The 21,069-nt window shown below is 47.6% G+C and overlaps 2 protein-coding genes across 5 annotated transcripts in view; one reads left to right on the top strand and one right to left on the bottom strand.

Moving 5' to 3' along the window:
* Window positions 1-20,573, bottom strand: part of LOC112102487 (KAT8 regulatory NSL complex subunit 1-like) — a 126,531-nt gene extending 105,958 nt beyond the window's left edge. For 2 of the 4 annotated variants that reach the window (XM_024193817.3, XM_024193818.3), the window contains exon 1: window positions 9,734-10,309. In XM_024193817.3, coding sequence (XP_024049585.2) covers window positions 9,734-10,143 — 410 coding nt within the window. In that variant the 5' untranslated portion in view covers window positions 10,144-10,309. Of the gene's footprint in view, window positions 1-9,733; window positions 10,310-10,413; window positions 10,478-17,529; window positions 17,671-20,517 lie in introns of those variants that run through there. The other 2 variants (XM_026652073.1, XM_024193819.2) reach the window with 2 other exon arrangements.
* A 293-nt stretch (window positions 20,574-20,866) lies between these two features.
* Window positions 20,867-21,069, top strand: part of DHX30 (DExH-box helicase 30) — a 42,714-nt gene continuing 42,511 nt past the window's right edge. The window contains exon 1 of the mRNA XM_026652116.1: window positions 20,867-20,880. The gene's annotated coding sequence lies outside the window, so the exon portion shown is untranslated. The remainder of the gene's footprint in view (window positions 20,881-21,069) is intronic.

The following is a 21,069-nucleotide window of genomic DNA, read 5'->3' as shown; positions in this document are numbered from 1 at the left end:
AATGTGTTTAGTGCATGAGGCAAAGGACTGCATGAAGAGAAAGGATGTTTTCATGGTTAAAGCAGTTGAATGTTGCAAGAGAGATTTGGAGTGCATCACTGTCACAGCCATGGAGTTCTTATGTGATGCTAGGCAAGTTGCTTAAAATCAAACTTTACATGGGTGGTCACTACTTGTGCATCTCATTTTCTGGGTGCCCAGTTCTAGACCATGGGGTCTAATCTGCAGAAATGTTAAGCACTGTACAGCGGCATCTGAAGTCAAATGGAGACGTGCTCTGAACATAGAAAGTGTTATATAATGCTACATACTCTGAAAAACATGAAGCCCTCAGCCTCTCAATTTGGGCACCCAAACTTAAGACCAAAGTTGTCCACTAATTTCTCAGTGCATCAGTTCTCCAGCTGCAGAACGCAGCTAATGCATCTCATCTTACAGGCAAGTTTTGAAAATAAGTTAGTGTTTATGAAGCACACAGCTACTAACATTAAAATCAACATAAAAATGCCGACATGGAAATAGTCTTATATAGTGTGCACTAAATAAGGCATGGGGCCAAACTCTGAAAGACTATGATAAAACAAAATGCTGAATAGCTGCTCCTCAAATAAGCACTATCCTTCCTATGTACTGAATGAGAGAAGAGGTCCTGTGAGGAAAAAAATAGTATGCGATCATATAGTTACAGAGTATCATAACATACCCACAAGAAGGGCAAAATAAAGTTGCACAGACAGCCTTCACTTTGGCATGGCCTAACTTGACCTCACAACCTTAAGTAATATTGAAAATTAATTCTGCTTTTGCAAAAAAACAGTAAAACCGTAAGAACAGCCATACTGGGTCAGACCAATGGTCCATCTAGCCCAGTATCCTGTCTTCTGACAGTGACCAGTACCAGATGCTTCAGAGGGAGTGAAAAGAACAGGGTAATTTATCGAGTGATCCATACTGTCATCCAGTCCCAGCTTCTAGCAGTCAGAAGTTTAGGAACACACAGAGACACAACCACATCATGGCTAATAGCCATTGATGGACTTGTACTCCATCAACATATCTAGGCCTTGTCTACATTACAGAGTTTTGTCAACAAAAGTGATGTTGACACTCAAAAAGCGCTATAATAAAAATCGGTATTGCATGTTCACACTTACTCTGTCAGCAAAGCACGTCCACACTTGGGGCACTAGCATCAACAGTATGAGCAGTGTGCTGTGAGTACCTATGCCACAGCCCAGCTCGACACCTTCTGCCGTTATATCTTGTGGGAAAGCGGAGTGGATTACAGCGCATCTTGGGACTGGGCTCAATATCCTGTGATGCATTGCTTTCTGTCCCAGCATTCCACAGGCTTCCAGCTTTCTTTCATAGCATTTTTCAACGGCCCTTCTTTGCTGTGCAACCCGGCATTTTTGTGAGAAGGAATGGATCCTGCACTGCTCTCTTATGCTCTGATAACTGTCATGAAGACATTGCGGATGGCAGTGCAGTTAATCGTGAAGTTCCTAACTGAAGAGGACTCGCAGTTGCCTGACATGCTGTGTAATATGGATAGGAGCAACTTTAGATTGCTTTTGGCATTCACAGAACAGCTGCAGAGGGTCACTTTTGGGCTCAGGAAACAAGCACTAAATGATGGGATCACATCATCACACAGGTGTGGGATGACAATCAGTGGCTATAGAACTTTCTGATGTGAAAAGCCACCTTCCTGGAACAGTGCGCGGAGCTCGCCCCAGCACTGCGGTGCAAGGACACCAGAATGAGAGCTGCCCTATTGTTAGAGAAGCGTGTAGCACTGCGTGGAAGCTGGCGACTCCAGACTGCTACCGGTTGGTCACGAATCAATTTGGAGTTGAGAAGCTGACCACTGGGGATGCATTAATGTAAATGTGCAGGGCAATAAATCGCATCCTGCTACAAAGGACCGTGACTCTGGGAAATGTGCGTGAAATAGCGGACAGCTTTGCAAAAATGGGTTTCCTTAACTATGGAGGGGCTATAGATGGCAAACACATTACAATTTTGGCACCAGACCAGCTTGCGACAGAGTACATCAATAGCAAGGGGTGCTTCTTCTCCATGGTGTTGCAGGCGCTTGTGGATCACCCTGGGCATTTCACTGACAACGCGGAGTAGTCCTGAAAGGTGCATGATGCATGCATCTTCAGGAACACCAGCCTGTAAAGAAAGCTACGAGCGGGGACTTTCTTTCCAGACCAGAAGATTACAGTGGGGGATATGGATATGCCTATAGTGATCCTGGACACCCGGTGTACCCCTTACAGCCATGGCTCATGAAATCTTACATGGGAAACCTGGACAGCAGTAAGAAGCGGTTCAACAACAGGCCGAGTAGGTGCTGGATGACAGTGGAATGTGCCTTTGGCAGATTAAAAGCTCACTGGTGATGCTTTTATGGCAGGTTAGAGCTCAATGAGGATAATATTCCGAGGCCCGCTGAAGTATCCAAGGGGCTCTTGGCGGTGGGGGTCGCCACTGAGGATAGCGTCCAGCTCCTTATAGAACTAGCAGGTCTTAGGTACAGCATCAGAGTGACGGTTTGTCTCCCTCACCTAATGGTATGCCTGCCTCAGCTCCGTTATCTTCACTCCGCACTGCAGAGTGTCCCGATAATAGCTCTTTTCACAAAAGTCTTGAGAAATGTGCCCACAGGCATCCCAATTCCTATGGCTCAAGCACAGCTGTGACTGCACAGCCTCCTCTCCCCACATACTGATCAGATCCAACAGCTCCGCAGTGGTGCAAGCTGGAGAGCACTTGCTGCAATAACCTGCCATGATCACCTGGGAAGATGCGATCACACCTCTCCACATCAAGCAAACAGAAAATGGAATTCCAAAAATTCCCAGGGCTTCTAAGGGGGGGGAGGGGGGAGATGGTTGTTTACCTGGCTGTAGGGCAGTGGAGTTCAAACTGTTGACCAGAGCAGTCACAATGGGCATGGCGGGACACCTCCTGGAGGCCAATTAAAGCAATAAAATCCAGTGTGGTGTCTACTCTGGCACTTGTCAACAAAAATTTTGCACAAAAAACTGTATGTCTACCGTCAGGGTGGTTTTATTTGTCGACAAAACTTTGTAGTGTAGACAAGACCGAATTCTTTGTTGAACCCAGGTATACTTTTAGCTTTCACAATATCCCAATGGCAGTGAGTTCTACAATTTACCGTGCACTGTGTGAAGTACTTCCTTATGTTTATGCTGCTTATTAATTTCATTGGGTGACCCCTGGTTCTTGTGTTACGTGGAGGAGTAAACAACACTCCTGTATTCACTTTCTTCACACAACTCATGATTTTATAGACCTCTATTGTATCCCCCACTCCTCCTCATCACTTTTCCAAGCTGAACAATCCCAGTCTTTCATCTCTTTCAAATGGAAGCTATCTTTTGTTTTTTGTTACCATTCTCTGTACTTTTTCCAGTTCTAATATATCTTTTTTGAGATGGGGCAACCCAACTGCATGCAGTATTCAAGGTGTGGGAGGACCATGGATTTCTATAGTGGCATTTTATTTTCTGTCCCATCTATTCCTTTCCAAATGGTTCCTAATATTGTTAGCTTTTTTGACTGTCGCTGCACACTGAGCAGATGTTTTCAGAGAACTATCCTTGATGACTCCAAAATCTTTTTCTTGAGTGATAACAGCTTATTTTCCCAGCATGCATTACTTTGCATTTATCAACAATCAATTTCAGCTGCCATTTTGTTACCTGGTCACCCAGTTTTGTGAGAGCTCTTTGAAACTCTTCAGTCAGTTTTGGACTTAACTATCTTAAGAAATTTTCTATCATCTGAAAATTTTGCCACCGCACTGTTTACCCCCTTTTCCAGATCATTTATGAGCATGTTGAACCGCACTGGTCCCAGTACCTCTCTCCACTGTGAAGAATGACCATTTATTCCAACCCTTTGTTTCCTGTCTTTTAACCAGTTACTGACCCATGAGAGGACCTTCCCTTTTATCCTATGACTCCTTACTTTGCTAGAGAGCCTTTGATAAGGTCATTTTCTGAATGTCCAAGTACACTATATCCACTGGATCACCCTTGTCCATATTTGTTGACACCTTCAAGGATTAGTTAAGTGTTTTAAGTAGTGTTTGTTTACTTCAACAAAAACAAAACGATATTTTAAAATAATTTTACTACAAAGGCAACGTTAGAGCATGTACTGCCTCCACACCATAGTCTCCTAAAGTTTTTCAGCTCACAAAAAAGGCAATACAAAATTAGGTTCAAAAGGAGATGCACTACATGCATCAAGAGGGAAACAAACATGGAATATCGCTTCAAATACAGCAACTCCCCAGAGACTAAAAACTTTGCAGACACCTACTACCCAGAGGCTATGAAAACATAAGCCCCACCTCTCCAGTAAGGTTAAGCAGCACAGCACCACCTCTGCCAACCAAAAAGCAGCTGGGAAGGACACTGGAATTTCCACCAAGGTCCTGATCCTGGGCCTTTGCTCATAAGTTCTTTCATATCTACTTTTGGTTATTAAGTCATCAGTTTTGAAGATCTACCCCTCTACCCACTAGGAGGGAAAAGCCTCCCGGACGCCAGAAGGCCTGACTCCTTGGGCAAGGGTGCTCTATTCAGCCCCTTCCTTAACTTCCTAGCAGATGAAGCTCTCCATCTATTGCTCTGCCTCTTCCAGCCTGCTTTATTTGGGTCCTCTTACCTCACATGAATAGCTTTCTAGTGCTTGTCACTATAACGTATTTTTCACTGCTGCTACTCAGTTCTGAGCAGTGCAGGGAAACTGAAACATCAGGTCAATTTCACTTTGCTGATTCTTGTGAAACCTCTGAAGACCAACTGAGACAATTGGAGCTGTTCACTGAAAGAGTCATAGACATAGGCTAGAAAGGACCAAATATCAAAGATTCCACCCTCCTCACAACAGCCAAGAGGTTCTGCTAGATCAGGGATGGGCAAACTTTGGCCCACGGGCCACATCTGGGAATAGAAATTGTATGGCAGGCCATGAATGCTCACAAAATTGGGGTTGGGCTCGGGCTGGGGGTGCTGGCTCTGGGGTGTGGCCAGAAATGAGGAGTTCAGTGTGCGGGAGGGGGCTCCGGGCTAGGGGAGTGGGGTGTGCGGGGGTGTGAGAGCTCCGCCTGGGGAGGGGGGGGGTCAGCTCTGTGGTGGGACTGGGGATGAGGAGTTTGGTGTGTAGGAGGGTGCTCTGGGCTGGGACTGAGGGGTTTGGAGGGCAGGAGGGGGATCAGGGCTAGGGCAGGGGTATGGGAAGCGGTGCAGGCTCTGGGGTGGGGCTGGGAATGAGAGGTTTGGGGTGCAGGAGGATGCTCTGGGCTGGGATCGAGGGGTTTGGAGGGGGATCAGGGCTGGGGCAGGGGGTGGGGAGAGGTTCAGGGGTGCAGGCTCCCAGCAGCGCTTACTTCAAGTAGCTCCCGGAGGCAGCAGCATGTCCCTTCTCCAGCTCCTACGCGGAAGCGCAGCCAGGCAGCTCTGCATGCTGCCCCATCCATTGGAGCGCGTAGGGGCCGGAGCAGAGCCATCCTTCGGCTTCTGGGAGCCGCGTGGAACAGCCCGACCCTGCACCCTGGCTGGAGTGCCGGAGTGGGGCCATGCCGTGGCTTCCCGAAGCCGTGTGGTGCGTCCCCCAACCCTTCGCCTCGGCTGGAGCAGGGCCACGCCACAGCTTCCGGGAGCCGCACGTTGAGTCCTCCAACCCTGCTTCCCAACTGGAGCACCGGAGCGGGGCAAGCCCCAGATCCTGCTCCCCAGCAGGACCTCGCAGGCCGGATCCAGCCCGCGGGCCGTAGTTTGCCCACCCCTGTGCTACGTAGAATCACGACAATGAATGTTATCAGACACCTACTAATCAGAGGCTTATAACGAAGATGAAACTCCTGAGCAGGAAGAGGGGCAGCACCTTAGTAAGAATCTTAGCATCCTCTATGTGGCATGAGGGTGGAGATTGCTTTCTAGAAGGATGCTGCCTCTCAACAATGAGTCCCTTCCATCCACTTCTAGCTAATAAGTTACCACAGGGGGGGGAATAGAATACTCACCTCACTAGATAACTAGAAAATAAACATCAGGAAGAGGATCATTCAAGAGCTGGATGATGCAGCCTAATCTGTAGGATTATGTGCACCATAAAAATCTGCTGTTAAAAAGAGCCCTTTCTTCCAATCATCTCAAAGTACTTAAAGGTTAATTACAGCCCTAAAACACAGTAACCCCTAATTAACAGATCAGTAACCCTAACTGACAGGGGGAAACTGACACATACATTAAGTTACTCTGCTATAGTCCAAGTGTGTCAGTGATAGGAACAGAACCAAGATTACCATTCTCCAAATTTTGTGCTCTTATCAGTAAATGATCAATACCATCATTACAGATTCACAGATTCCGAAGTCAGAAGGGACCACTGTGATCATCTAGTTCAGGGGTGGGCAAACTTTTTGGCCCAACAGCCACATCTGGGTATTGAAATTGCATGGCAGGCCATGAATGCTCACGAAATTGGTGGTTGGGGATGAGGGATCCGGATGAGGGTGCGGGCTCTGGGATAGGGCCAGAAATGAGGAATTCAGGGTGTGGGAGGGGGCTCTGGGCTGGGGCAGGTGGTTGGGGTGCAGGGGGTGAGGGCTCTGGGGTGAGGCTGGGGATGAGGGGTTGGGGTGCAGGAGGGTGCTCTGGGCTGGGACTGAGGGGTTTGGAGAGTGGGAGGGGGAATCAGGGTTGTGGCAGGGGGTCAGGGTGCAGGCGAGGTCAGGGATGCAGGCTCCTGGTGGCGCCTACCTCAAGTGGTTCCCAGAAGCAGTGACATGCCCCCCCGGCTCCAACATGGAGGCACGGCCAGGCGGCTCTGTGTGCTGCCCTGTCCACAGGCGCCGCTCCTCCAGCTTCCATTGGTCACGGTTCCCGGCCAATGGGAGCTGCGGGGGTGACGCTTGGGACAGGGGCAGCATGCAGAACCCCGTGGCTGCCCCTAGGGGTAGGAGCCAGAGGGGGGACATGTCACTGCTTCTGGGAGCTGTGCGGCAAGCCCCCAGCCCCGTGGGAGCTCGAGGGCCAGATTAAAATGTCTGGAGGGCTGGATGCAGCCCCCAGGCCGTAGTTTGCCCACTCCAATCTACTCTGACCTCCTGTATAACACAGGCCACAGAATGCTTCCAAAATAATTCCTAGAATATTCCTAAAATCTCTTTCAGGACAATATCCAATCTTGATTTTAAAATTGTCAGTGAGAGAATCCACCACACACCTTGGTAAATTGTAACAATGGTTACTTATACTCCCTCATAAATTTCTGCCTTATTTCCAATCTGAATTTGTCTGGCTTCAACTTCCAGCCACAGAATTGGGGTTATACCTTTCTCTGATAGATTGAAAAGACCCTTATTTCATATTTGTTCCCCATGGAGATACTTACAGAATGTAACCAAGTCACCCCTTCACCTTTTTTGTTAAGCTAAAGAAACTGAGCTCCTTGAGTCTGTCACTGTAAGGCAGATTTTCTAATCCTTTAATCATTCTCATGGCTCTTCTCTGAACCCTCTCCCATTTATCAACATCCTTTCTGAAATGTGGACACCGAAGAAAGATAACCCTTCTATTCCTACTCGAAATTCCCGTTTATGCACTCAAGGACTGCATTAGCCCTTTTGGCTAAAGCACTGCACTGGGAACTCATGTTTAGTTGATTATCCACCATGACACTTTTTTTCCAGAGTCACTGCTTCACAGGATAGATTACGTAATATTGAAACTGTGCTGAATGCTCTAAATGCATCCTACAACTGTTGTTTGCATCTTATGTCTAAAAGTAAGAGGTTCTACATCCCAAACTAAGCAACTGGGGGGAGGGATAGCTCAGTGGTTTGAGCATTGGCCTGCTAAACCTAGGGTTGAGTTCAATCCATTTAGGGGGCAGGGGAGGAGGGGGGGGGGGGGAGAAAAACAACTGTCAGGGACTGTACTTGGTCCTGCTAGTGAAGGCAAGGGGACTGGACTCAATGACCTTTCAAGGTCCCTTCCAGTTCTAGAAGATAAAATTAATATAATATATGGAGATATACCTATTTATTTAACTGTCCAGTCTGCTAGTCACTTCCTCCCTAGAAAGCAAAACAATAGCTTGTAATAAATATGCAATACTTTCAAAGCACACATATGGCCTCTATTAAAGCCAATGAATTACTAAATTAACAGTATGAAAACATGGTGGTTTTAATTCGTAATATACATCCAAAAAAATCCCAATTTCACTATGCTGAAAGTTGTTTGTTGACAAGGATAGTGGTGTTTCAAGATCTCCATGCTCAACAGGAACAGTGAGTTTCAGAAAGGGTCAATTTTTTTTTTTTTTTTTTTAAACAGGAAAGTTCTCTTTGTTTGTTTCTCCCCTTTTGTACTTTTCACCCCACAAATCATGGTCTGTTTTTGATCTTTTCCAACTATTACACTTCTTTAGGCAGGGACCTCCTCACCCTGAATGTCTGTGAAGAGACACGCATTCTACTAGCACTATGGAAAATAATTCAATTACATTTTAAACAAATCAGTTCTCCCCTGTAAAGTCATCTATACATTACAATACAAACACCACAAAGCATTAGTCCTAATTCTCAGATTACTTACAACACATACATTTACAACCTGAAGAGATTGTTTTGGCCTAAAAAATTATTCAAAAGCCCTATGTGATGGTCTTAAGATGTTGGTTACCGTATTGTCCCTTGCCTCAAGAAAATGTCCTTATGATTCTATCTAGGTTTTGATAGAAGACCTATCAGGATAGTATTTAAGAATGTCACAACAACCTTATGAGATAAGGAAGTATCTGCATTTAAATTAGATAAATGAGGCAAATAGTGACACCAAATCTCACACAGGAAATCTATGGCAGAACCAGTAACTGAAACAAGATCTCCTTCCAACTCAGTGCATTTACTACAAAACCATACTCTTTTCTATTACTGAAAACTCATACTTTGTGTTCTTTTCACCCAATGTTTTATTTTACCTGAAAATGGAAGATCAGATTAAGTAAATTAAATTATATATGCTACTCAGAAAACCCAGCCGAGACAGAATACTGAAGCAATTCTACAAAAAGAAGCATGAAGTGGGTTCGTTTGAAAACTTAAATCTGAAAGTATGGATCAGGTACTCAAGGAAAAAACTCGTGATGACAAAGCATTTATGTGTTCACCCACGTGAGAGAATGTGGCCAGAATCTGCGTTCTGAGAGCAGGATCAGTAAGGAAGCGGTGAGTTGTATGAATGCGCACATCTGGTGACAGAGTTTAAAGGAGGAGCCGGTAACCTCAAGGTTAGAAGTCTGACTGATAGCGGGCGGGGCGGGAAGCCGTGGAGAAGTTGGCGACGCAGATTCCCGTCTCGGAGGAGGAGATGCGGGTTTAGGCTTTGCTGTGAGCAGTTCAGGCGGCGGCGGCGGCTTTCACGTCGCTGCGGGTGTGTCAGCATCTCCTTCTCACCAGGAAGGGTTTTGCAGCGTGTACGGCAGGGACGCGCCAAGTGACTCACAGCACTTTAAATCCACCTCAGGAAAACTCTCGCCGCAGCTGCGGGAAAGAAGCCCACGCGCCGGGATGACCCCGCCACTTCCCTCCGGCCCCAGGTGCGAGAAGGGCGGGTAACTTTGTAGCCCCGGTCCGGCAACTGCCCCCACCCGCGACAAAGCAGCCCCCGTTACTCACGCTGCAGGGGTCGGTACGGGTCGCTCCTCCTCCGGGCTTTCGCTATCAGTCTCCCCCCCGGAACCGCAGCTAGAGCCGCCACTACTGCTGCTACTTTCGGTGGCGTCCGAGTCACAAGCCCCCTGGGCGGCCCGGAGCCGGGCGGTGGCGCTGGCCGCCAGCTGCCGCAGGTCAGGCCCCAGGACGCGAGGGAGGCCGGCGGGAGCCGCCCGCCCCATGTACCGCACCAGCCCGGCCAGCTGCTGCCGAACGTGCCGCTCCACCTGCTGAGCCTGCAGCGCCCGCAGCCTCCGGCACAGGCTGCGCGCCCGGCCCCACAGCGCTGCCTGGCGGCCCCTCACCGCTGCCTCCTGGTCAGGGGGCACCTCGGAGGGCGGCTCGGGGAGCGCTGGGGCCATGGCCGCCGCCATGCGGGGACCGAACGGGACCGAGAGCGACGCGTCACGGGGGGCCCGGGCTCTCCATGGGAGCCGCAGGTTCTGGCGGGCTCCTCTTTCCCTCCACAGCCACCTCCCCACGGCCGAGCCCGGACAATACAGCGCCCAGGAGCGCCGCCTCTCTCCGCGCGCCCAGTCGGGCCCGCCACCGCGCGCACGCGCATAGACAGCGCCCCCCCCGCCCCACGCGGGCAGACCTCTCCCCACCCCTCCCCCGCCGGCCCAGCACATGCGCACACTAACCCCATCGTCTCCGCTCACGGCGCCGTCCTCGCACTCTCCAGTCTACGCAAGCGCACTCTGAGACCCCGTCTTCCCCTTTTCTCTGCGCGTGCACCGGGCTGTCGCAGTCAACAACTCCGGTCGCACGCGGAGGGGGTCATCTCTCCCCCGTTCTGATTGGTTCTTCTGCTACTATCACCGCCCCTCCCTGATATATACTCTCCTTCACTGGGGAAATTCTATCCAATCAGAGTAGACAACGCCTTCTACCGCGTACCAAAGGTAAAATGGACAGCTCGCTAAACCAATCACAACTATCCCCCCCCCCGTAAGTACAGCCGACGTGATATAAAGCTGGACGGTAAAAGGGGACTCTGACTGCCCTCCAGTGGTATGGCTAACACTTGCCAGTTTCCCCAGTGGCGGGGCTACACAGCCAACCTAGTTCCTCACTTCTGCAAGGAAGTCAGCCAGGCCCTCAATGCAAGCAGAGGAGCAAAAAGGAAGAAGCAGGATTCAGTGCTTTAAGGCAGAGAGGGCAAGGGGTCAGGCCCAGCTAAATAAACAAATAAACAAACACAGAACTGTCACTAAGGGAATGTACTTTAAGCACTCTTACCCAAGCTGTTGCTCCCAGATCTTTATAGTCCCCCCCATACACACTTTAAGCACTTCATAATTGTATACAAGCAAAGCAGTTAGCTTTGTGCTTCAGAGACCCTAACAGTTTTTCTTCCTTCTCTATTTACAAGCAGACATGAGAGCAGGATATTGGTGTTAGAGTACCACACGTTTCTCTCAGTGCTTCAAACACAAGCCCAACCTCAATCATCAACTGACTTTTTATCCAGCCAACAAAACAAACATCCAGGTTCAGCAACTACCTAGGAATACTCTTCGGGACTTGCCACCTGGGCAACTCAGGGGAGTGCACTATTTTCAGTTTCACTGTTGCCAGCTCTCCCAATTTCTTTGCAATTCAGGTGAATTTGTCCAGAGCCACAATCATTCTAAAAAGCTCCAGCCCTCTCACATATTTCACTTCTGTCTTGGGGAAACCCCCTTAGATGGCTGCTTTCCCCATTGCCCCGCCTCTGGAGGAAGAGAAGCCAATCGGAGCTGCTGCAAGAAGCAGGTAGCGCTCCCACCCTCCAGGAGCTGACAATTCTCATAGGAGGAAAACTAAGAACAGTTAGAGCCCAACAGCTCAGGCTGCACCCTCCTTCCCTCCAATGGTAACGGCAGTTCTTCTCTGTTCCTTCCCTTTCCCTTCCTGCAACACTAGAGCTGGGAATGGTGAGTGAGAGAGGCAAAGAGCCCCTGGAGCTGCTCCCACCTCCAGCCTGGAAGGGGAAGAAGGGGATCCTGCTGCAGATCTCTGTACTGCTGTCTTCTCCCCCCCCAAAAAAAAAATCAACAACCCTGGGACAGGGATGAAGAGCCCCAGGAACTGCAAGAGGAGCAGAGGGTGAGTCTGGGAGGAGGGCAGAACTGATGGTGGAGGTTGGGAGAAAGGGACAGAACTAATAGAGGACTGGGGGAGACGCAAATGTGGGGGTGAGAGCTCCTGCAATGGAGATCAAAAATCACCTTAATATGTTTGGGAGCAATGGCAACACTAATTGTCACATACACTGGGGATGGGCAGTGTGAGTTCAAAAATCAAGGCAAACCAAAATCAATTTTTAAATGTATTAATTTTGCTGCCAATTTCATGATTTTTTTTTTTAAACTGGGGTTGCCAATATTCAGTTTATATAAAGGCAGTGGACTGGGATCACAGTAGAAAGATCAACATCCTGAAAGGCAGGTGTGTGTGGGAAAGGGTTGTAGGAGACTGGTTTACTCACAGAAACAGTGCCTTTAAAAGGTCTTTTCATTGTATACCTTTGATCTGGAACAGTGAACACCTGGAGATTTGACAAACCCCACATCAAACATGAAAATTAAAGCCATAAACACTGAGGCAGTAAAACAAAAGCTTTCCATTCATAGATCTCAAAGACATATTACCAAGCTGGTCAAATATCATCTTCATTTTACCATGGGGAAATCAGCGTGTCCAAGGTGACTCAGTAAGTCAACATAGCAGCAGAACTGCGAGTAAAATTCAAGTTTGTCTCACAGACATGTGCCCTTTGCCCAGGACCACACACTTAGTTAAACAGATAAACAGTGTTAACTCTGAACAGTTAGGTGACTAAGTTAGTTCAATCAGAGTATTAATTAGGTGCAGTACAAGTAAATTAAGAAGAAAAATTTAGTCTATCAAGAAAATCAGAACAGCTATCATTTAGAAACTGACAGTCTAAAAGTCAAAAAAAAAAAAAAAGTCATGAGAGAGCCAAAGAACACCTGCTTTTTGAAGTGAACTCTGTGACAAAGGAGAAGCAAGTTTTCCACATATGGTCATCAGAAGCCTTTAAATTTATTTTGGGAGGGGACCACAACAATTTTATTTGACTGATGTTCTACTGTAAACTGGAACAAAAGTAAATATATAACTATATTACATTTTATTGGTTTAAAAGAGGCTCGTGGCAAACTTCCTCTACCAACATAATGGGTTATAAAGATTATTATAACATTAGTCATATCTGATTAAATATTTTTCCCAGAATGAAAGGCTAAGAACAACAGTTAGGAATTTAGTGTTTATAATTATCTATTAACTTAAATGCACAAAAACTATTTCAATATTACGTTTTTACTGTATTTTCTAGCAACACCAAGGAAAGACTTCCATTACTAGCTCCTATTTTCAGGCACTTATAATTCTGAAAAGATTCCTCTCTGGGATGACATTTGTCATGCTTGATTATAAAAAGAAAAGGGGGCAGAAGAGAAAAGAGATTTAAGAAGGTCTAAAGCTTTCTTTTCCAGAGAAACCTTAAGAGAAGCATGCTTGCTTCTCGGCAAAGTTAAATACAAAATTAATGTAAAATCTGAAGTTAAATCCTTTTTAATTGGGAACTAGTCTTTTTGATATAATAATCAGAAAAAATTACTTATTGAGTGATTCTTTTTTTTTTAAGTCACTAATAGTGTTAGCATAAGGCTATTTTATAATTAAAAGACAACTGATAAATTGCTATTTCTTGGAAGGCTGCAGCATTCTGCTTAAAACTGGAAATGTACAGTAATACCCTAGCACAATATACATCTTGTCATGTTTTGTTGCTTAAAGTGAAGTTCTTCTCTCTAAAACGTGAGACTAGAAACAGTGAAGTTCCAAGTTTTACACTTAGTAGCTTCGATGCTTTAAAGACAAGTTAAACATTACCTGCCAATAATCCAGTATAGTAGCCATTTTTAGTGTTTTTTGTTAGCAGCTCAGTCACTAAGTTCCTTCAGAACATTTGGATGTGCGAACTGGGCCTGGTGATTTTTACAGCTTTTAATTTAACAATTTGTTCCAGCATCACCTCTTGTGGGAACAATCTTTGATATTACCTCATCTATATTACCAAAAGAGAGTAGCTATCTCCTTCATCTTCTCTGCCATGAAGAATGATGCTGAGAAGCTAAATAAATGATTTCTGTGAAATTGGTTTATCTTCATTATTTGCTCCATTTAATTCCTGGTGATCCAGCAGACTCAATTTTTTCCAGGCTTTCTGGTGATCATATTTAAAGAATTTCTTGTTTCTATACCTTTAGCTCTTCAAATTTCACCTTAGACCTCCTAATTTCTGTCTTCAACATTGCCTGCTAGTTTATACTCCTTTTTATTAGTTTCACTACAATTAGATTTCCAAATTCTGAAAGATTTTGGCTGAGTTTGTATAATTTACTTGAACACTGCAATTTACCCATACTGGTTTACTTCTTGCTTTTTTGTTCAGAGGCATGCATGTATTCTCAGACTATTGTTTCCTTATATAGCAAGCATCCGTGCCAAATCTAAGGCATTTGTTTTCTTTACTTTTGACTCCATGGCCTTTTTGACTAGATTCCTTATTTTATTGAAATCTCCCTTTTCAAACTTATCTTTCTTCTCCCTAGTCAGTGACATGTAAATTTCACTTCTTTATGGTTACTATTACTTAGCGGCTCAGCTATTGTTAATTCAAGTACCTCATAAACTACAATAAGATTTTCAAATTAATCCTCAAACTCAAAATATACAGTTTATAGAGAACTTTATTAACCCTGTTAGAATGGAAACTCTAGAGCAACCTGGATTATGGTTGAGAAACTGTGCCACCATAACAAATTGTATTTTATCTCTGACCTCAGTTACCATTCCATCCAGCACCTCTCTAGTGGCTGTAAGAGTTTCTATTGAAATTATTTCATTGTTAAGTTTAAGTATCTAGTCTAGAATTGTAAAGAAAGTCACCTGATTGACCAGATATAGGACCACGTGACAGTCTGCTGAAAGACAGCCTGACATAATAGTGTTGACACCCTAATTCATAGAATCATAGAATATCAGGGTTGGAAGGGACCTCAGGAGGTCATCTAGTCCAACCCCCTGCTCAAAGCAGGACCAATTCCCAACTAAATCATCCCAGCCAGGGCTTTGTCAAGCCAGGCCTTAAAAACCTCCAAGGAAGGAGACTCCACCACCTCCCTAGGTAACGCATTCCAGTGCTTCACCACCCTCCTAGTGAAATAGTGTTTCCTAATATCCAACCTAGACCTCCCCCACTGCAACTTGAGACCATTGCTCCTTGTTCTGTCATCTGCCACCATTGAGAACAGCCAAGTTCCATCCTCTTTGGAACTCCCCTTCAGGTAGTTGAAGGCTGCTATCAAATCCCCCCTCATTCTTCTCTTCTGGAGACTAAACAATCCCAGTTCCCTCAGCCTCTCCTCATAAGTCATGCGCTCCAGACCCCTAATCATTTTTGTTGCCCTCCACTGGACTCTTTCCAATTTTTCCACATCCTTCTTGTAGTGTGGGGCCCAAAACTGGACACAGTACTCCAGATGAGGCCTCACCAATGTCGAATAAAAGGGAACGATCACGTCCCTCGATCTGCTGGCAATCCCCCTACTCATACAGCCCAAAATGCCGTTAGCCTTCTTGGCAACAAGAGCACACTGTTGACTCATATCCAGCTTCTCGTCCACTGTGACCCCTAGGTCCTTTTCTGCAGAACTGCTACCTAGCCATTCGGTCCCTAGTCTGTAGCTGTGTTTATAATTATATAAACTGTTCTACATGTGAAGACTCCAATGCTGCACCCAGGGCCGGCTCCAGGGTTTTGGCTGCCCCAAGCAGCCAAAAAAAAAAAAAAAGCCACGATCGCGATCTGCGGTGGCAATTCGGTGGGAGGTCCTTCACTCCGAGCGGGAGTGAGGGACCGTCCGCCGAATTGCCGCCGAATAGCTGGACGTGCCGCCCCTCTCCGGAGCGGCCGCCCCAAGCACCTGCTTATCAGGCTGGTGCCTGGAGCCGGCCCTGGCTGCACCTAAAGCAATTTGCAGGGCCAGGGCCTAATAGTGTCAATTGCTCTCATTTGTCTCAATGGTTGAAAAATCTGAAGCCTAATGATGATCAGTAAGACTATGATTTAGTCATGGAGGTCACGTCAGTCACGGATTCCGTGACTTTACCGGACCTCCGTTCAGCTGTCTGCAGCTGAAGCCAGGGTTGGAGCCAGGGCTGGGGCCGGGCCTATGCTCCCCACAGTGGGGCTACAGCCGGGACCGTGCACCTCTGCCCCGCAGCTTGCAGCAGGGGCCGCCTCCGGGGCCATGTGCCTCTGTCCTGCGGCTTGCGCTCCTGCCCCCGTATGCTCCTACCCCACGGCTTGCGGAGGGGGCTACAGCCGGAGCCTGCGCTCCTGCCCCGTGGTAGGGGCTGCAGCCAAGGCTGTGCACCTCTGCCAGGAGGCTTGTACGGTTATTTTTAGTAAAAGTCACGGACTCCGTGAATTTTTGTTTGTTGCCCATGACCTGTCGGTGATTTTTAGTAAAAATAACCATGACAAAAATCTTAGCCTTAATGATCGGAGGTGAAAGAGGAGAAGCCACCAGAAGAGGCAAGGAAAGTGAGATATAAGCAGTGTTCTACCACTCTTCCCTCCTCCCACACACCCAAAACACACTTCACTGCCTATAGCCACTGAAGACATAAAACTGAAGATTTTTTTAGAAAAATCTAATTTATTTTCACTATTTATGTTGTGTTTGGAACTTGATTCATTATGGATAGATTTAGTTTCATGTTTATGGCTTTGGGGCTTGTTGTTTTTTTCCTTAGGTAAGTGTGTTGAAGATACATAGACAGAAGTGTTTCTTACTCTAGCCCAATACTGAAATTTTGGGAATAGAAGTTGATTGTTGGTGATCGTTAGCACCAATTAAAAAAAAAAATCAAAAGATGATCCACTTTGTCCTCATTTTGCAGTTACAAGGAAAAAGAAGCAGTGAGCTGCATTTAGATTTCAGGTCACACTTTGGTATCTCTGAATTACTCCTTAGAAATTAGTAATGCTTGGAAACGAAGTATTGAAAGCCTGCAAGACATTTTAATGGAAGCTTGGGCAAATATTGTACTCTATAGCCAGGGTGTTTCAAGGAAACAGAGTAGCACTGGTCACTGAACATGCCTAATGTTTAAAATAATGGCATCTTCTAGCAATTCCCTATATTAACTAAGAGGGTATAAAGCAGTAAAACTCCCCTTCTTTCACCACTCCAAACTAGTAACTTTCCTTAAGTTTACTTCAAACAGTCTATTTTACCCTCAAAATCCTAAGCATTCAGAAATCAAACCCAAAAGACAGGTGCTCACTCTTCATTACCATTATTCCTTCCTATACAGCCCATCTATAGAGGTCTCAGAGGGATAAATGTTGCCTAATTCAACATTTTTGGCAGCCACCCTCCAGTCTCCAGACCTAACCAAACCTGGTTCAATCATTTTTCTCACAATTATTCAAAAGCTGGAATAAGAGTAAAGTGTACTATATTTGAAGCTCCCTGCTAATCAGATAGAAGAACAAATGAAAGTGCAATACCAAAAAAACCCATAAAGTCTTTCTTCCCACCCCATACATTGTACTCCTGCCATCTCCGTTTATTCTGGATGCATTCTAAAGTCAGAATTGCCTGATTTTGCCAGGGTTGTGAGGAAAGTTGGCTGAAAGTTATGGGAGATGCCAGTAGTCAGACATTTCTTACCTTCACGTGACTCCCTTGCCTGTCCCATCGCATTTTGTTCCACCCATTTTCTTTGTCTGATTGAGAGAAGCAAAGCTCTGCACTGTAAGCCACAGCAAAAAATTTGGAACTGGAATACGTTTTTCAACCTTAGTATTTAACCTGGAAGGGAAAAATTAAAAAATAAGAAAACAAGCAATTAAAACTGCATCAGAGAACAAATATGTGGACAAAAAGGAATTTTACAAATGTAATGGAGAAAAATTACTTTTTAAAAAAGTATACATACATATGGATGGAGAGAAGGAGGTCTCCCTTATAACCTTTAGCCTAGTAGTTAGGATACTCACCCAGGATTTAGAAGATCCCAGTTCAATTCGCCCCTCTGCCTGATGAGAAGGGATTTGAACAGAAGTTTCCCATGAGTGTCCTAACCACCAGATTATTGTGTGATCCTCACTCTCACCCAATATTTGTTAAAGCTATTCCACTTTAATTAAATTATTAGAGACCCACATCAGAATATCCTATAGTCAGTCCAATAGTTAAAGATCACCTGAGATGGAGAACCCCTGTTCCGATCCCTTCTCATCATGCAGAGAGGGGAATTTAACCAGGATCTGCCACTTTCCATGTGAGCACCCTAATGCCTTAGCTGAAAATTATAAGGGAGCAGCCCTGCTCCTCCTATGCCAGCTGTTTTGTGTGGAGTTAAGCAGCCTCTGAGTATACCCACTTGAACAGGCCCCACAAGCAAGATAGATGGGGGGAAACACCTATCTTCCCTTGGTTTGAGGATCCCACCAGGACGCCTAGAGTGAGACAGCAGTGGGCATGCCCATAAGCAGAAACTTAGTTGCCTAAGGACTGCCTCTGCTCACAGGAGTAGTTCCATTGAAGTCACTAGGAGCAACAATGGCAATGGGATATGAGACTTTCACTGCAAGCTGACAGATTCAAAGCTAGAGCAGGTTGGTAGTCATAGTGGGCCTAGCTTCTGAGGTGTGCAGAGCACTTATTTGATAGGTACTTCATAAGAATGCATCCAATGTTAAATATTGACAAGGGTATGGCTGAGATCAGCTTTGCGGTTTGTTACATACCAAGACAGAAGGTTAAATAATGACCTAGTTGCCAAGGGTGGTACTTAGCTTAAATCTTAATATCTGTTACACTTACTGTTCCATGTAAATTGAACAATACAGTAGTACAAAACATAAAATTTCTGAGACTGGCATGGGGACATTCAGTTTCATATTTCGTGAAAGCACTAAACTATGCCTTTCATAATTACCATAACCCAAGACAGATGTGAACTTCAGATTAAGAGTTTATCACATAGGTGCCACATGAGCATATCGATTTCACCCTTGCCTCTCTCTCTATTGCCTCCACTTCCCTGTGATATCATTGCCTCCTGCTGTACGGACTTTATTTACTAAGACACCATGCCCATGTACGGCACTATATAACTAACACAAATATACTGCTTAACATGGCCAGCCATTTCATTATTGAAAAAAATAGAACTATTGATCTCCAGTGCTTAAAGTGAGAACTACACACACAGATGAAGTCTTGCTGTATTTCACTTCCTCCCACAAAATCCAAGTCTTGTCTTCTAGAACTAATCTCTGCTCTAGTAAAAGAAAATAAAAGCCATAAGTCACTTACACCTATGCATTTCATTCTGAATTATCTTCAATGCCTACAGCTTTGTGTCAAGGCCTTCACTGATGGAGCCCCTTGGGATCTAAGCAGCTCCCAACCAGACCCCCTGTTTAGGCAATTCCCATCCATCTTAGCTGAGGCTCTTTGTTAGAGAGCAAACACGAGGAAGGACCTTTTGTGCCTCTTATGGCCCCAGGAGCCCAGTCTCCAGCACTGCCAGGACAGTGTATTTCACTGGCACTAAACACACGCACCCACCCAAATAGCAGCTACCCCTAGTGCAATGTAAATGACCCTGGAGTCCTTCAGGAAAGGGGAGAGAGATTCCTGCACAAACTTCCTAAGGGCAGGAGACAAATTCAATCCCCTATAAAGGGCTGCTGAAGAGGGGAGACCAAAAGCTGCCCAGAGGATATGTAGTGGTGGTGGCCTGTGTGAGTGAGACCCTGCCATACCCTGTTCACCTCCCCCCAGGCCCCAGCAGCTAACACAGGCAGGAATAGCTGAACGGAGGATGGGAAGGTGAAGGGGAGGGGGCCAAGGCCAGTGAGGTGGCGGGAAGCGGGGTGTCCGCAGGGGACCTGAGGCAAGGCCAGCGGCAGGGGGACAAGGGGGCGGCAGCGGGGGGGCGGGGGGCGGGGCCGGGGGGGGGGGGACAAGGGGGCGGCAGCAGGGGCCCTGAGGCGAGGCAGGGTGACCAGACAGCAAATGTAAAAAATCGGGACAGGCATGGGGGTTAATAGGAGCCTATATAAGAAAAAGACCCAAAAATTGGGACTGTCCCTATAAAATCGAGTCATCTGGTCACCCTAGGCCGGCGGTGGGGGGACCTGAGGCGAGGCCAGCGGCGGGGGGACAAGGGGGCAGTAGCGGGGGCCCTGAGGCGGGGGTGGCAGCGCGGGGACAAGGGGGCTGTAGCGGGGGGACAAGGGGGCGGCAGCGGGGGGACCTGAGGCGAGGCCGGTAGCGGGGGGACAAGGAGGCGGCAGCGGGGGGACCTGAGGCGAGGCCGGCGGCGGAGGGACAAGGGAACGGCGGCGGGGGAGGCAGCGGGGGGCCAAGGGGGCAGTAGCAGGGGGCCTGAGGCGAGGCCGGCGGCGGGGGGACCTGAGGCGAGGCCGGCGGCGGGGGGACAAGGGGGCGGTAGCGGGGGGACCTGGGGACGGCGGGGGGGGCGGGGGGGACGGGGGGCGGGGCCGGCGGCGGGGGGACCTGAGGCGAGGGAGGGACGCAGGACTGGGGGTGAGGCGAAGGGACAGTCTGAGGCAGGGCACGGGGCTTAGCGCGCCCGACAGCAGGGCCAGAACCTCGCACCTGTTCGCCACGCTCCTCGCTTACCTGAGTACAGACGAACCTCCTAGTACGGCCACCGTCCGCTGCCAACCCGGTCTCTAGCCCTGCCCTTCCTGCCTCTCATTGGCGTGACCTGTTGCCATGGGGATAGATCCCACCCCTCACTCCTTGGTAGTATCAGCCAAGGTTGCAGGTTTCGTTTCCGGTGCGCACGCCGGAAGCGGATTGCAGAGGCTCTTGGGAGTTGTAGTTTCGGCTGTCGCGGACCGGCGCTAGAGAGTTGTGAGGAGGTCGGTGTCGGGGACCTGGGACCTGCATCTCTCCATCCGTGGGAGGCTCCGAGCCGCTGTGTGCGTGGCGGGCGGCTCGCGGCATCTGCGTGTGTGCGCGCTGCGCGCCGGGGAGCCGGTGCGTGGGGCGGGGGGAGCGGGGAGCCGGTGCGTTGTGCTGATGGGGAGGCTCGGCGCCTCCGTGTGCGGCGGGGATGGGGCGGCCCCGTGTGCGGCGGGGAGGCGCTGAGCCTGCCGGCGAGGGCGAGGTGTGTGAGGTGGGGATGGGGTGTGTTGGTTTCTCGGCGCGTCATGGGGGTGAGGGGGT

This window comes from Terrapene carolina, unplaced genomic scaffold, assembly GCF_002925995.2.
Source record: "Terrapene carolina triunguis isolate 2854851 unplaced genomic scaffold, T_m_triunguis-2.0 Scaffold111, whole genome shotgun sequence".
NCBI lineage: Eukaryota > Metazoa > Chordata > Testudines > Emydidae > Terrapene > Terrapene triunguis.
Note: the sequence above shows the minus strand (reverse complement) of the source record. Positions and strands in the feature narration are given on the sequence as shown.